At 39.9% G+C, this 12,488-nt stretch overlaps 1 protein-coding gene across 3 annotated transcripts; it reads left to right on the top strand.

The window, feature by feature from the left end:
• The first annotated feature begins 1,207 nt into the window (after positions 1-1,207).
• Positions 1,208-12,254, top strand: LOC126757999 (LIM domain kinase 1). Of its 3 annotated transcripts, XM_050471960.1 has the most exons (7): positions 1,208-1,294; positions 1,973-2,768; positions 4,667-4,756; positions 5,934-7,368; positions 7,427-7,581; positions 7,647-9,538; positions 10,870-12,254. In XM_050471960.1, exons 1-7 carry the CDS (start codon positions 1,273-1,275, stop codon positions 11,172-11,174), a joined length of 4,695 nt encoding a protein of 1,564 aa, XP_050327917.1. In that variant the 5' UTR covers positions 1,208-1,272; the 3' UTR covers positions 11,175-12,254. The 3 variants fall into 3 exon arrangements, with proteins under 3 accessions (XP_050327917.1, XP_050327918.1, XP_050327919.1); XM_050471961.1 differs by lacking the exon at positions 4,667-4,756; XM_050471962.1 differs by lacking the exons at positions 1,208-1,294; positions 1,973-2,768 and adding an exon at positions 2,852-3,505.
• Positions 12,255-12,488: the final 234 nt, after the last annotated feature.

Genomic DNA, 12,488 nt, shown 5'->3' with positions numbered 1-12,488 from the left:
TTGGCGAATTTTGTATTTATTTAAATAGACAGCCGTAAAACTGGTGCGAATTAAATGTGAGGGAAAAGCAGGGGCAGTAGTTCCAAAATTATTATAAGTAGCACGCTAAGAGTTAAAATTTTTTAAAAAACCGTTTTAAAAGGTTCGCATTTTCATAGTAAGAAATCATTTATATAATTTACTTTTAAAGGATTGCGCTTGCTTATTAAAATTGCTACTCCCATCAAATATACAAAGCTTAAACTGCTCAACGCCTCAAATCACAATTGGAAAACTTGGACGCCCATGCTTCCGGCCTAAGTGGAACGGTATTAAGCTATTGAATGTTGTGAAGCAGACTTAAGGGAATGGCAAGCGAAAACCATGCATTTTAGAAATGCTTAATTGAAAGTGGTTAGAGGTTCTTCCAATAAGTAAGGTTATGTTTTATAAGCAGTGCAAGCAAGCAAGGTAAAAGAAATATTGACTCACCTTTGTTATTGATTGTAGAATAAGAGTGGTTATTAATAGATTACATGGTCCATGTTACAGCGTTTCTCCAGCAACTTATTGGGAAATCTCAATTGGTCAAAGAAACACTTGTATTACACTCTTGCAAATTTGCTTGTCAGCGGCAGCAGTGAAACTGCACTTCTGTACACAACAGCTTGTGTTATAATTACTTAATTTTGCACACGCGTTTTGTGTTTGGAAATTACCAGAAACACTAGTTCTATTAAAAGTTTAAATAGAAAACTTGTTCAGCTACTTAATTTCACATATTTAAGTTTTTAAACCAGCGGATATTACTGCTATTTCCTTAGATACGCTCGAAGCTTCCGATGAAAAAGAGCGGCGTTTGATGATGACAGTTACAGTGATGCCATAGATATGTTATTTATAATTTTAATGAATTGTCTGAAATTATGGAAAAAACTGACTTTAATTGTAAATGAAGCTGTAAGTTTTAAAAATAAATATATGTATATAAAATAATAGTTTAAACAGTTCTTTTTAACAAAGGTAAGATTGATTCATAGAAATATTTAAAAAATGTTATCAATAACCGTTTCCGCCATAAAGCTGCCACTTATACACAATAAATTCCAGTCACAGAGATGCCACCGTGTTTTATTTTGACAATTCAGCACGTCATTTTGACAGTCGCTAATAAAAAAATTGCTTTTCGGAAGTGTTCCAAAAGCATATCTTTGGAATTCTATTTCTTCATTATTTGCGACGGATAGAGCTGCAAAACAGACGAACGAGAATAATGTAGCTTCTTAGTGGAAAATGGCGAAAAATTTAAGTTTTGGTAAAGAAAACTAAGTAAATTCATACAACCAAATAGTGCTGAAGTGTTTTGAGTACAAAATAAATAAATTTTATAAAGCTGCAGCTCGAAAATTAGTGTATAACTGCAGGCACGACGTTTGCGTGGGCGCTGCAACTTGTAATGGCTGCTGGGAATATGTTTTCAACTATAACATTTTCAAAAATTGTGCAATCACAATACAAATCGTATGAAATATCACAAACTTGGTCACAGTTTAATTACTTGTAGCAATACAATTGATTTTTGTTAGCTTTTAATGCCAGTGGGACATCAGCGTCTGCCGTACATCTCGCTCAGTGTTTACTTATACTTGTTAGTGTGTTTGTATTGGGTTTGTTGAAATTTGGAGTACGGGTGAATCACCATTGCTGGGGTAAAGAGCGTGTGTTTGTTTTTTGTTGTTGCTAGCATGTAGCATTGTTGTAGGAGCAGCAGAAGTTGGCGCAATGACTGGCGCCATTTAACCGCTTCAGGGTCAGGGTCAAAACGTTAAGTGTATGCAGTTAAAAAAAAATAAAAAAAAATAATAGCAATTTGTGCTAGTGCATATGCACTGAGCTCACGGCACACAGTGTTTTTGTTGTTTTGGCAGGTGTCCCATTACAGATTTTTAATACGACTAACATTATGAAACTTTTTGCTTTGGCCCACTTACAGATACCGAAAACATTCCTAGGGCAACCGGTTCACCGCCTACAACATCAAATTCAACCCAACAGCTGAATGTGCAGCAGCAACAAAAGACGCCAACAACCGGCACGCGCATCACCAACTACAGCACATCATGTGCCGGCTGCTTGAATGTATTGAATTTGAGTCGTGAGGAGTTCGTCATTGCGCTGGGTCAAGAGTGGCACAGCGATTGCTTTCGTTGTTCCGTGTGTGATGCACATTTGCACAATTGGTATTTCGAAAAGGACGGTCTACTCTTCTGCCGTGACGACTATTATCAACGCTTTGGTGAATCCTGTCAACAATGCAGTGCTATCATAACGGGGCCGGTTATGGTAGCCGGCGATCATAAATTTCATCCAGAATGCTTTTGCTGCAGCGCGTGTGCTGTGTTCATTGGTGAGGGTGAAGCCTACGCATTGGTGGAGCGTTCCAAACTCTACTGTGGCAATTGCTATAAGCAACAAGAAACACATGCAGTTGCGACCGATTTAGGTGCGCTTAGCGCTAGTGTAACAATTGATGGTGACAGCAGTAACAATAAACACACACATGCAATTAGTGGCAGCGCAAAACCCATACATTCCATACGCCTCGTAGAGATACCGAAAGATGCAACACCGGGCCTGCGTCTGTCCGTGGACAATGTGAGCGTGCAACGGCATTACTTGGATGGTGGCAGTGGTGGCGGCAGCGGCGGAGCATTTCGTGCCACATCGCCAACACATGCAAAGCGCTTAGACGGTCCACTCGAAGTTTGTCCGGCCGTGCGCATTTCTGAGTGAGTAACATTGATCATTTCGGTAAATTCGCTTTAAACACTACTAATACCGCTGCGCTTACTATTTACAGAAACTAATTTTTAACAAAATGTGTTTAATTACCTGTTTGCGTTGTGTACGGTAAATTTTCTTATGCGTGAACTAATTACCGTTTGAAATCAGCGGAATATACGAAACTAATTTTGTTTGTGTAAAGCGCTAGTAATTGTGTCACTTTACAGTTCGATTTATCGATTGCAGCTGTTTCAGGCGATCACGTCATGACTTTACAATTAAACAAAAATAACTTTGGCCAAGCAAATTTTCCGTTGGCGCGGACATTGATGCACTCACCTTTTTCACGTTTAAATGACTTGTTGAAATAAATATATGGTTACATATTTACATGTATACATATAATTCAACATTACTGCTGTCCGTCTGTGTCAATGCTTTTAAAGCAAGTGATAAATGTCTCGGTTATTTATTCACTTATTTACATTGAAAATAATTCGCATACCTGCACGCTTATCAGCCACTTGCTGCAGTGCCTTTTCGTCTCTCAGACGCGCCGCTAGTGTTGCCATAACCACAATTCGGTTTACTTTTTGCTTGCAGCGCTTTGTTTTATTATTGTACAAGCGCGTTTATTAAAGCTTCTGCTGTTTATATTTACAAAAACATTTATGTGCTACACACATGCTTGTGTGTGTTGTGTACTTGGCTGTAGCCGACTTATCAGCTTACCGCACTTTCGGTAAGGGACGCCAGCAAGTAGCTTACGTTGAATTTTATTTCGATATTCATGTCGCAATAGCAAAAAATAATGCATTAGTCATACATCGCAGCACAACTGTGCATGGGTGTATGTGTATTGATAAGCGTCGATGGTTAAGCCCCCAATCAGGCGTTCGTCCGTTTAACCGGTCCGCGCTTGCCCCAACAGTGGTCAGCTGTGCACAAATGATTAGTCGATTTTTCAAGTCAATGCGGGTAGTAAGCAGTTGGTTGTGTACCAAATGCTAAATAATTAAAATTACGGAAGCTGTTTGCGCACACAAAAAAATATTTATACAAAACACTGTTGATAGTTAAAATTTGTGTATAATTTTACAATAGTAAACAATTTCGATAGCAGCGTGTTTTTTTTTTTCAGTGACACAGTGTGAGTCAAACGAAATGAAAACAAACAAACTATGTGCAAATTATTTGAAAAAAATAATTTTGTGTATTAAATGAAATATGATACAAATGTGCAAAGCAAAATGCATTTGCTGTGCTAAAAAAATTAATTATGCGAACTTTGGAGCAATACGTAAATAGGTTAAAATATAGCCGCATTTATAATATTTGTTCATAATTTATTCACATTTTTTATTTATTTATGTTTGTTTATACATAGCTATTTTTCTTAATCAAATAAATATATATTTAAGCAAAATGCCAGCAGTATGTGCCAACATCATTTTCCATATAAATCAGAACAAAAAAAAAATAAATTTATTTAATAGATTATTTACATACAAATTTTTAACTACCTGCCACTCCTTAAAAACACACGGCTAATGAATAAAAAAAATCCAGTACTAATACCAACTTTTAACAACATTAAATTCATTTTTACTAATGCATCACTTTTATATTTTTGTCTCTTCCTCTCTCCCATTTAAATACGCTCTCTACTTCTCGCTGTCGCTTGTTACTACGTGCTTTCTAATGAATTTTTATGAACCTGTTATGGTGTGCGTGATTTTTATTAACGAAAATAACGCCTGCTGCACTCATCATTCCATCACAATTTAACCACCATCCAATAAAAAAAAAAAAACAAAAACAAACATAATAATAATCATACCAAATAACTGTAAACGTAACGTCTATTTTTATAACCTACATCAATGTACATCGCCCAAAGCAGATACATTTGTAGAATATATGGTCGGCTGGGGAAATATGTTTTCTCCTTTATAACATCGGTTATCGATCAGTGTTGTGGTAGCGATTATAGGTAATCGAAAATGTTTTATTTCACTAATTCAAAGTTATTTAATAATTATTTTACTGATTTACTTATTTTTCAGGTAAAAATGCGTTGTTATATGGTTTTCGGTCTGGTTAGAAAAGAAAGCTTAATAAAAGCATTTCCGAAAAGAATATAGAAATATTTGTGACTGACGTTCCCAAAGTAAGCTGAAACATCAATCCCTGCTTATATCGCCTACGTAGAACCAACTGAACCCATTCAACGCAAATCGGGTCTACATAAGCGCAACGTACCCGAATTTTTACCCATCCAAAGACTGTCCACTCGACAGCATTCCTCCAAATTACTTTAAAAACAACAACATTTCGTTTCACCTGTCGTAGGCACGAACTTTGCAAACAGTTTTCAATTGCTTCGGAACTCTAACGGAATCTCTCATATTTTGTTACAACATTTACCCGACCTCAAAATACGCTTCCATTTACTGTGATTTACGATCTACATTTGTTATTATTGCAACGTTCGACTGACCTTATAAAAATCTGCAATCTGTGCGTCAGCTCGGCTTTCCCTTGAAGTTGCGGTGGGCTTCTTATCTCTTGTTAAAGTACCATAAATATTTATATGTTACTTTGTTTTGCATTTTCTTAGAGTCTCAAGACTTACACTGTGAATAAATTAGAGATTTTTCTTTACAAAGTTATGTCTCCTCAAGTAACAGTTATTTTTTTTTGGCAAAAGTGCGTTCCTTGAGGTCCTAATTGAGAATTTCAAATGTATTATCTATAGGCTCCATCGCACAACTGGGTTTAAATCAAATCTAACTGAAGCTTAACTATGCTTCATGTTCAACATGCAACGAGTCCCCGCATGACTCTAACCACTTCTTTAGATGCCCAGCTAACCCTAAACATCTGACACCCCTCTCAATATGGTCTGAGGTCCGACCCCATGGAAACAGCACGTTTCCTGGGTCTACCGTTGGATGACTTCGATAACAACTAACGGGGGGTAAATTTGGTTCCCCACCACATAGATTCTTTAATTTTTTGAAGAGATTTCTTATCCAAAATTATATGAACCAGAACGAATTCCATTTATCACGAAACATATTTGATCGGAATTAAATCTTTCTCCTCTCAATTGTTAAATTATTTCGCTAATTTTCTGCTCTCACTTCCACTTTCCCTTCCTCATGTAGAATCGATGTAAATTTAGCCAATCTGCACATCGGCGATCGTATATTGGAGGTGAACGGCACACCCGTTAACGACACATCCATCGAACACATTGACAAATTGATACGCAGCACCGAGAAAATACTACAGCTCACCGTCGAACACGACCCCGTACAGGTCTGTCGCAGCTGCAGCCAAGCGGATATACTGCAACGGCCCACATCATATAGTGACCTACCGCCATTGGCCACATCCGCGTCGAGCATCGAAGTCTACGGACGCCGCAGCGTCACTGACTCGCTCACTGGCAGTACGAGTACCAGTACGATCGCGCCACACAGCAACAGCAGCGATTGCGGTAGTGGTGGCAGCTCGCCCACACGTCTGACTAAGCTAGACAAGGAGCGCATATATAAGCGCAAGGATGAGGGTTATATAAGCGGAACAAAGACACGACAGCTGCGTAAATGCAAGAATCTGAATATGATTGCGAGTGAACAGCCAACGCTGCCGCATGCCGGTTCCACACATTCCATAGGACCCACAATGAGCGGCGCAGTTACTGCGTCGGCCAAAGTTGACGCAACTGCGACGGACTCTACACAACTGGGCATGCGTTTGCGCGAGAAGGAGCGCTGCTCCAGCATGTCCAAGCTGCTGGATGAACAACATGCGCCGACCGAGCAAATTTACGATTTATCGCGCACGAAATCTTTTCGTGTGGAGCCCAAGCCGCAACGCATCTTTCGCGCCTCCGATCTGGTGTTGGGAGAACTGCTCGGCAAGGGTTTCTTCGGGCAGGTGTACAAAGTGACACATCGTCTGACAAAGGAGGTGATGGTGCTGAAGGAGTTGTATCGCGTGGACGAGGAGGCGCAGCGTAATTTCCTCAAAGAGGTCGCGGTACTGCGTTCGCTGCATCACAAGAATGTGTTGCGCTTCATTGGCGTGCTGTACAAGGACAAGAAGCTGCATTTGGTCACCGAGTATATAGCGGGCGGTTCGTTGAAGGAGCTCATACACGATTCGGGTTTGCCGCTCACATGGCCGCAGCGCGTCTCCTTCGCCAAAGATATTGCTTGTGGCATGAGTTATTTGCACCGCATGAACATCATACATCGTGACCTGAATTCGTTGAACTGCCTCGTGCGCGAGGACAAGTCGGTGATTGTGGCGGACTTCGGACTAGCGCGCATCATTACGGCGCCATTCTTCAGCGCAGGCAGCAGCAGTGGCGCGGCAGGCGGCGTTACGCTTGGCAGCAGCAGCAGCAATGAGCGTTGGTCCGGCGGTGCGTGTCTGAGTCCGAATGGCACTTTGGGGCGCAGCAAGAGCCGACAGCGCAGGCAGCGTTACACGGTGGTGGGTAATCCCTACTGGATGGCGCCGGAAATGATGAAGGGACTGAAGTATGATGAAAAGGTGGATGTGTTCTCGTTCGGCATCATGCTGTGTGAGGTGAGTTAGCGGCGACGCAAGTAATACATTAGAAAAAATTCTGATTTTAAACTTCCAGATTATCGGACGCGTACAAGCCGATCCGGATTTCCTGCCGCGCACATCCGATTTCGGCTTGAATCAAAAAGTATTCCGCGAGAAGTTTTGCCAACAGTGCCCAGAGGCGTTTTTCAAAATCGCCTTCCTTTGCTGTGATCTCAATCCCGATAAAAGGTTTGCTACATTTGTCTCATAAGAATCATCCAAATCTTATTTTTTCTTCCCTATCCACGCCTTAGACCGTCCTTTGAAATACTCGAGATTTGGTTGGAAAGTTTGCTGGCCTCTATTGCCATGAACCAGTTGCTGCCCGCCGATCTGCTCTACGACATAGAAAACTATAAGGGCACCATCAGCATTAGCAGCACGCCGGACGGCATGCTCACGCCGAAGTCGAATCGCAGTCGCGATGATCTGGACGACCTAGGCGCGCAGCGCAAACCAACGCCACCGAAGCAAGAAAAGCCCGCGCTTGCTGTGACACAACCTAGCATAAACGCCGAAAGCTTTAAAGACGATAGTGAGTTCCATGATGTGACGAAAATGGAAGGCAAAGAGAATGCGGTTATACTGCGTAAAGATATGCCGAAATCCCCGCATTTGGGTAAGGACTTCTCACCCACTGGCGAGCGTATACGCGATAGCATGCGCGCACGCCGCCGTCAACGCCTCATGCAGGCCGCGCAGCAACGCGGCGTGACGCCGGAGAATAAATGCACCGAACGCGTGTTGGAGGCGGTGAAGCAGACGCTCCAGAATGGTGGGCGTTGCGGCGCGCCACTGAGCAGCTGCAATGGCAGTGGCGCGAAGAAGAGTCGTCCGTACGGCGAGAAGGGTTTTCTGCTGGACATCAATCGCGATGGCGATTTGCGCTTAAATAATGTAAAAGATTTGAATTATTGTTCAGATTTCGACTCCAGCTGCGACACGAGTCTCAACTATCACGAAGTGAACGCGGTGGATGACATGAAATCAGCCGAGTGTGAAATGCCTGCTGCGCACTTGATAAACCGGCCGGCGGTGTTGCAAGAAGAAGAGCACGCAGAAGATGAAGTACAAAGCGACGAGTCGAAATCGTTGCCGCTTGCGCAGACGGCGTTAGATGCTGAAATGCAGTTGAGCGCGACAGCGTGCGCTAGCGCGGAATCGCCGACAGTGAGCGCAGCCACAGAAGAGGTTGATGCGGCGACGCTCAGCACCATGCAACAGATACAGAAAAAGATTGCCGCGAAATCCTACAAAAACGCGCTCGATGACATACGCACGAAGCTGAATTTGTGTCGCAACAAATTCGAAACAATAGACGCGGCGAATCGGCGCAATTTCAGCAATTCACAAAACTCAATGAAAACCTTCTTCCGCTCGCGCAACTCGCGCTCCATAGTAACAAGCCCCACTGAGCCTGCGAACGCCAGCGAAAGTGTTTACAAAACGCCACCCGAGGCGCTAAAAATGTTCCAGCGCCTTGAAGCAGCCAACGCAGCCGCATTACCAGCCGGTACGCCGTCCAGCGAGCTTGCGCGCCTGCCTGGACAAAGTGTCGCGTCGAGTAGCAGTAGCAGCACCTATCGCATCAATCAAACGCCGATATTTGGGCGCAAGCAGCTACCAAAACAAGTCGAGCTGTACACACCTCACTCTGAGTCATTGGAGAATCTACATACCGGTCTGCCGCCCATGACGGCGTTGACGCAGGTAGCAGCGCGCAAAGATAAAAACAGTCCGGGTGGCAGCGGCAAGCGCGCGAAGTCACCTAAACGACCTGTGAGCACATTCCGTAGTTACCTCAATGAGGCGGCAGCGGTGGAGACTGAAGAAAGCACAGCCGCGCGCTTGCCTGTGTCAGCGGCGGCCTCAACGGCTGCAATAACGACGGTAGAGACGACGCCGAAAAAGAATCGTCGCCTCAACAGCGGCAAAGAGAGTACAAATGAACAGTCTTGGCAGGCCGAGAAGCCCGAAAAGGTGGCAGCGACAACTAAAAGTCGTATCTTTGGCTTGCGTAGTTCAGCGAAGCCATCAGCGATGACGACGCGTGAGGCGACACAGACGCCGCAACGGCGTACACTTTCGCCCACAAAAGCCAGCGACGCGCGTCGACTGGCGAACAGACAAGATGTGCAAAACACAGGTGAGTTTGAGGAGAGAAATGTTTACTTCGAAAGAAAAAATTGGAAAAAATATTTACTTCGAAAAAATTTTCACACGTGAGTTTGAGTAGAGAAAAATTAGTATTTATTTCGAAAAACATATAAAAAGCTAAGTTCGAAAAAAATTATTTTTTCGAAAATGTTTTGTTTCTTGAATTAGAATGATGGTGTTATATATCTACATATGCTTTGGCAACGAGTTCTGGTATTTTTTTATATCAATTGCTGCACTTTTCGTATCGAATACATAAAAAAATCTAAGTTCGAAAAAACTTTTATTCGAAAATTTTTGGGTTTTCCCATTTTTGGTGCCAAAATTTAAAGCACATTTTTTTCGATATGAAACAGAAAAAATTGTGCATATTTTTAGCTCAAAAAATATTGTTGCCATATCTATAAAAAACAATTTCGAAATTTCTTTCAGAAAATAATAAGTTTTTTGCATTACCGTGTTTCAAAACTAAGCTTGCGCATGTACTACATGTAAATACATAGTATTTTCAAATAGAAAATCTTTAGTTCTCATATTAGAATTTTTCTTCGAAAATACTTTTTTTTTTTTAAATATTTTTATCTTAAAACACTTCTGGGATTCTATAAACCTCAAATATCATCTTATTATAGCATTTCTGTAAATATTTAAATAATTTTTGTTCAGAAAAAATACATAACTGTCATATAAAATGTGAAGTTCGAAAACCTTTTTGTTCGAAAATACTTTTAATTGAAAAGTTATCGTGCTGAATTTTAATACCAATACGAATGTTGCTTTTACTAACCTTTTCGTAAATTTTTAAATCGATTTTGTTAACAAAAATACATAGCTGTCATATAAAAGTGAAATTCGAAAACACTTTTATACGAGAATTTTCTTTACTTTAAGAGTTACGGTGATAAAAGTTTATATCTTCATAAATTTAGTTTATACTAGCCTTATCGTAAAAATTTAAATCGTTTTTCATGGAAAAATAACTAGCTATCATATTAAAAGTGATGTTCGAAAATCTTTTTGTTCTAAGAAATCTTTTAATTGAAGAGTTATCGTGCTGAATTTGTATACCAATATGCATGTGGCTTTTACTAACTTTTTGTAAGTATTTAAATAATTTTGAATCAGAAAATCACTTAGCTGTCATATAAAAACCGAAATTCGAAAACACTTTTGTACAAGAAATTTTTTTATATTGAAAGTTAGGATCATAAAACTTTAGATACATGCTTCCGTAGCTAATGCGAATCTCTGTGTATATTTATAATGTATTTTATATTATTTTTGGAAAAATATTAATCCGTCTTTCCATTCCACTCACAGCACCCACAACCCAACAGCAGCGCCTGCGTCAAAGTCTTGCCAACAACAGCAGTCATCATAGCAATTTTACAACAACAACTCCTGCCAGTTTGAAAAATACAACCCGTCTCACCATACTCAGTCCCGAGAAAGTGCACCGCCTCAATGCGAAGCTGACCGATCAGAAGGTGAAAGTCAAAAGTAGTGATACGAAAGCCACAGTCGTGAGCAACACAGTGGCAGCCACGCCCACAGCGAACAGCAGCGCCGAACAAGCGTTACAGTTAGAACGACGCAAGCGTAAGCAACTCTCTACGCGTTATTGATTTGATATTTTCGAAAGCAATAGACTAAACCGAGCGGGTGTCGAGCGAGCGCGAGCGCCATGATTAAGCGAATAAAAAATGTAGATTTAAAACGAAACTAAACGATAATAATACAGTAAGCAGTTGTGTGTGGATGGAGGAGTTTCGGAGTTAAATATTTTCGATTCGAACTTAACCGTATATTCGAATAAGGCATTGAGAATTGTAAACAGTTTATATTAGCCGAGTATTAGTTGTAAAAGACAAGCTTAAAAGACGAGTAGTGTATAAATAACGGTTTAGCTTGTCTGTATGTATGTAAATTTGTATTCAATATACAACATAGTTGAGAAATGTAAGCGTTACGCTCGCCATACGAATATAAAATAGGTGAAAAATTGCAATTTTATTTGAATAACAATTAATTGTAAGCGTTTATTAAGCTAAAGTTGTAAACAAATGAAAAGTTGAATATAATATTTAGTTGTTAGTGGGAAAAAAGTGCCTAAACTACGTAGAAATATATAATGCAATCTGCTTTTTACACAACTAATGGACGAAAAGTGCGAAAAATTACTAAACGCAACACGATTTTGGCCAGCAATTACTAAAAAGGCGAGCGCATAACTGTATTTTGGAAAAAAAAAATTAATAACGATGTGAAAAACAGTTAGAAAACTCTTAATCACTACCTCACATATTACTAAAAAAACTTGACTAACTACAAAATGTACTAAAATCTAACTAAAACCGCCACTAATGTTTCGCGCTTTTTATTTGCTTCCAACTGAGCGTTATTTGTTGCCAGCTTTTAACTAGTAATAAAGATATAAATATATACATACATAAATAAAGTAAACAGCTGAATTTCCTTAATGTATCGCTAACCACCTACACTAGTGCCATTCGAAAAAAGAAAACTGAAAACGAAAAATATTTCTACAAAAAAGTATATTTGTAGTGCGCAAAAGAATATTCTAAATGTAATTTGGAAGCGCACACACTAAAGTCTATTATAAAAATAAGTAAATAAGCTAAACTTATAGGACGAAAACTAAACGAAAAAGGTTATAAAATACAAAGTATTTTTTTGGAACAAAATCTTGTAAAATTTTACTAAAATCAGCCACTAAACATTTAAAAATAAGAAAACTTAGCTAATTTATGCAAATTTCCACTTCTAAACGTTAAATTTGTCAAATTATGTGATGTTCGAAAATTCGAACTTCATATAGAAAGTTGTTCAATGCGCTTAACTTTCGTAAACAGTATTTAAACTATCAATGCATAGCAAATAAATGCAAAATGTCTTTTCTAAACGTTAAATTTTTATGT

The sequence above is a fragment of the Bactrocera neohumeralis genome, chromosome 5, assembly GCF_024586455.1.
Source record: "Bactrocera neohumeralis isolate Rockhampton chromosome 5, APGP_CSIRO_Bneo_wtdbg2-racon-allhic-juicebox.fasta_v2, whole genome shotgun sequence".
Taxonomy (NCBI): domain Eukaryota; kingdom Metazoa; phylum Arthropoda; class Insecta; order Diptera; family Tephritidae; genus Bactrocera; species Bactrocera neohumeralis.
The sequence above is the reverse complement of the archived record's forward strand: the minus strand, read 5'-3'. Positions and strand labels throughout refer to the sequence as shown.

Bases quoted from the DNA above. Each gene is read 5' to 3' on its own strand.
- LOC126757999 (XM_050471960.1), top strand. From the start codon at position 1,273: ATGGCGAAAAATTTAAGTTTTG. The intron at 2,769-4,666 runs GTGAGTAACATT...CGCCCAAAGCAG, and splicing joins CCGGCCGTGCGCATTTCTGA to ATACATTTGTAGAATATATG. The intron at 9,539-10,869 runs GTGAGTTTGAGG...TTCCACTCACAG, and splicing joins ACAAGATGTGCAAAACACAG to CACCCACAACCCAACAGCAG.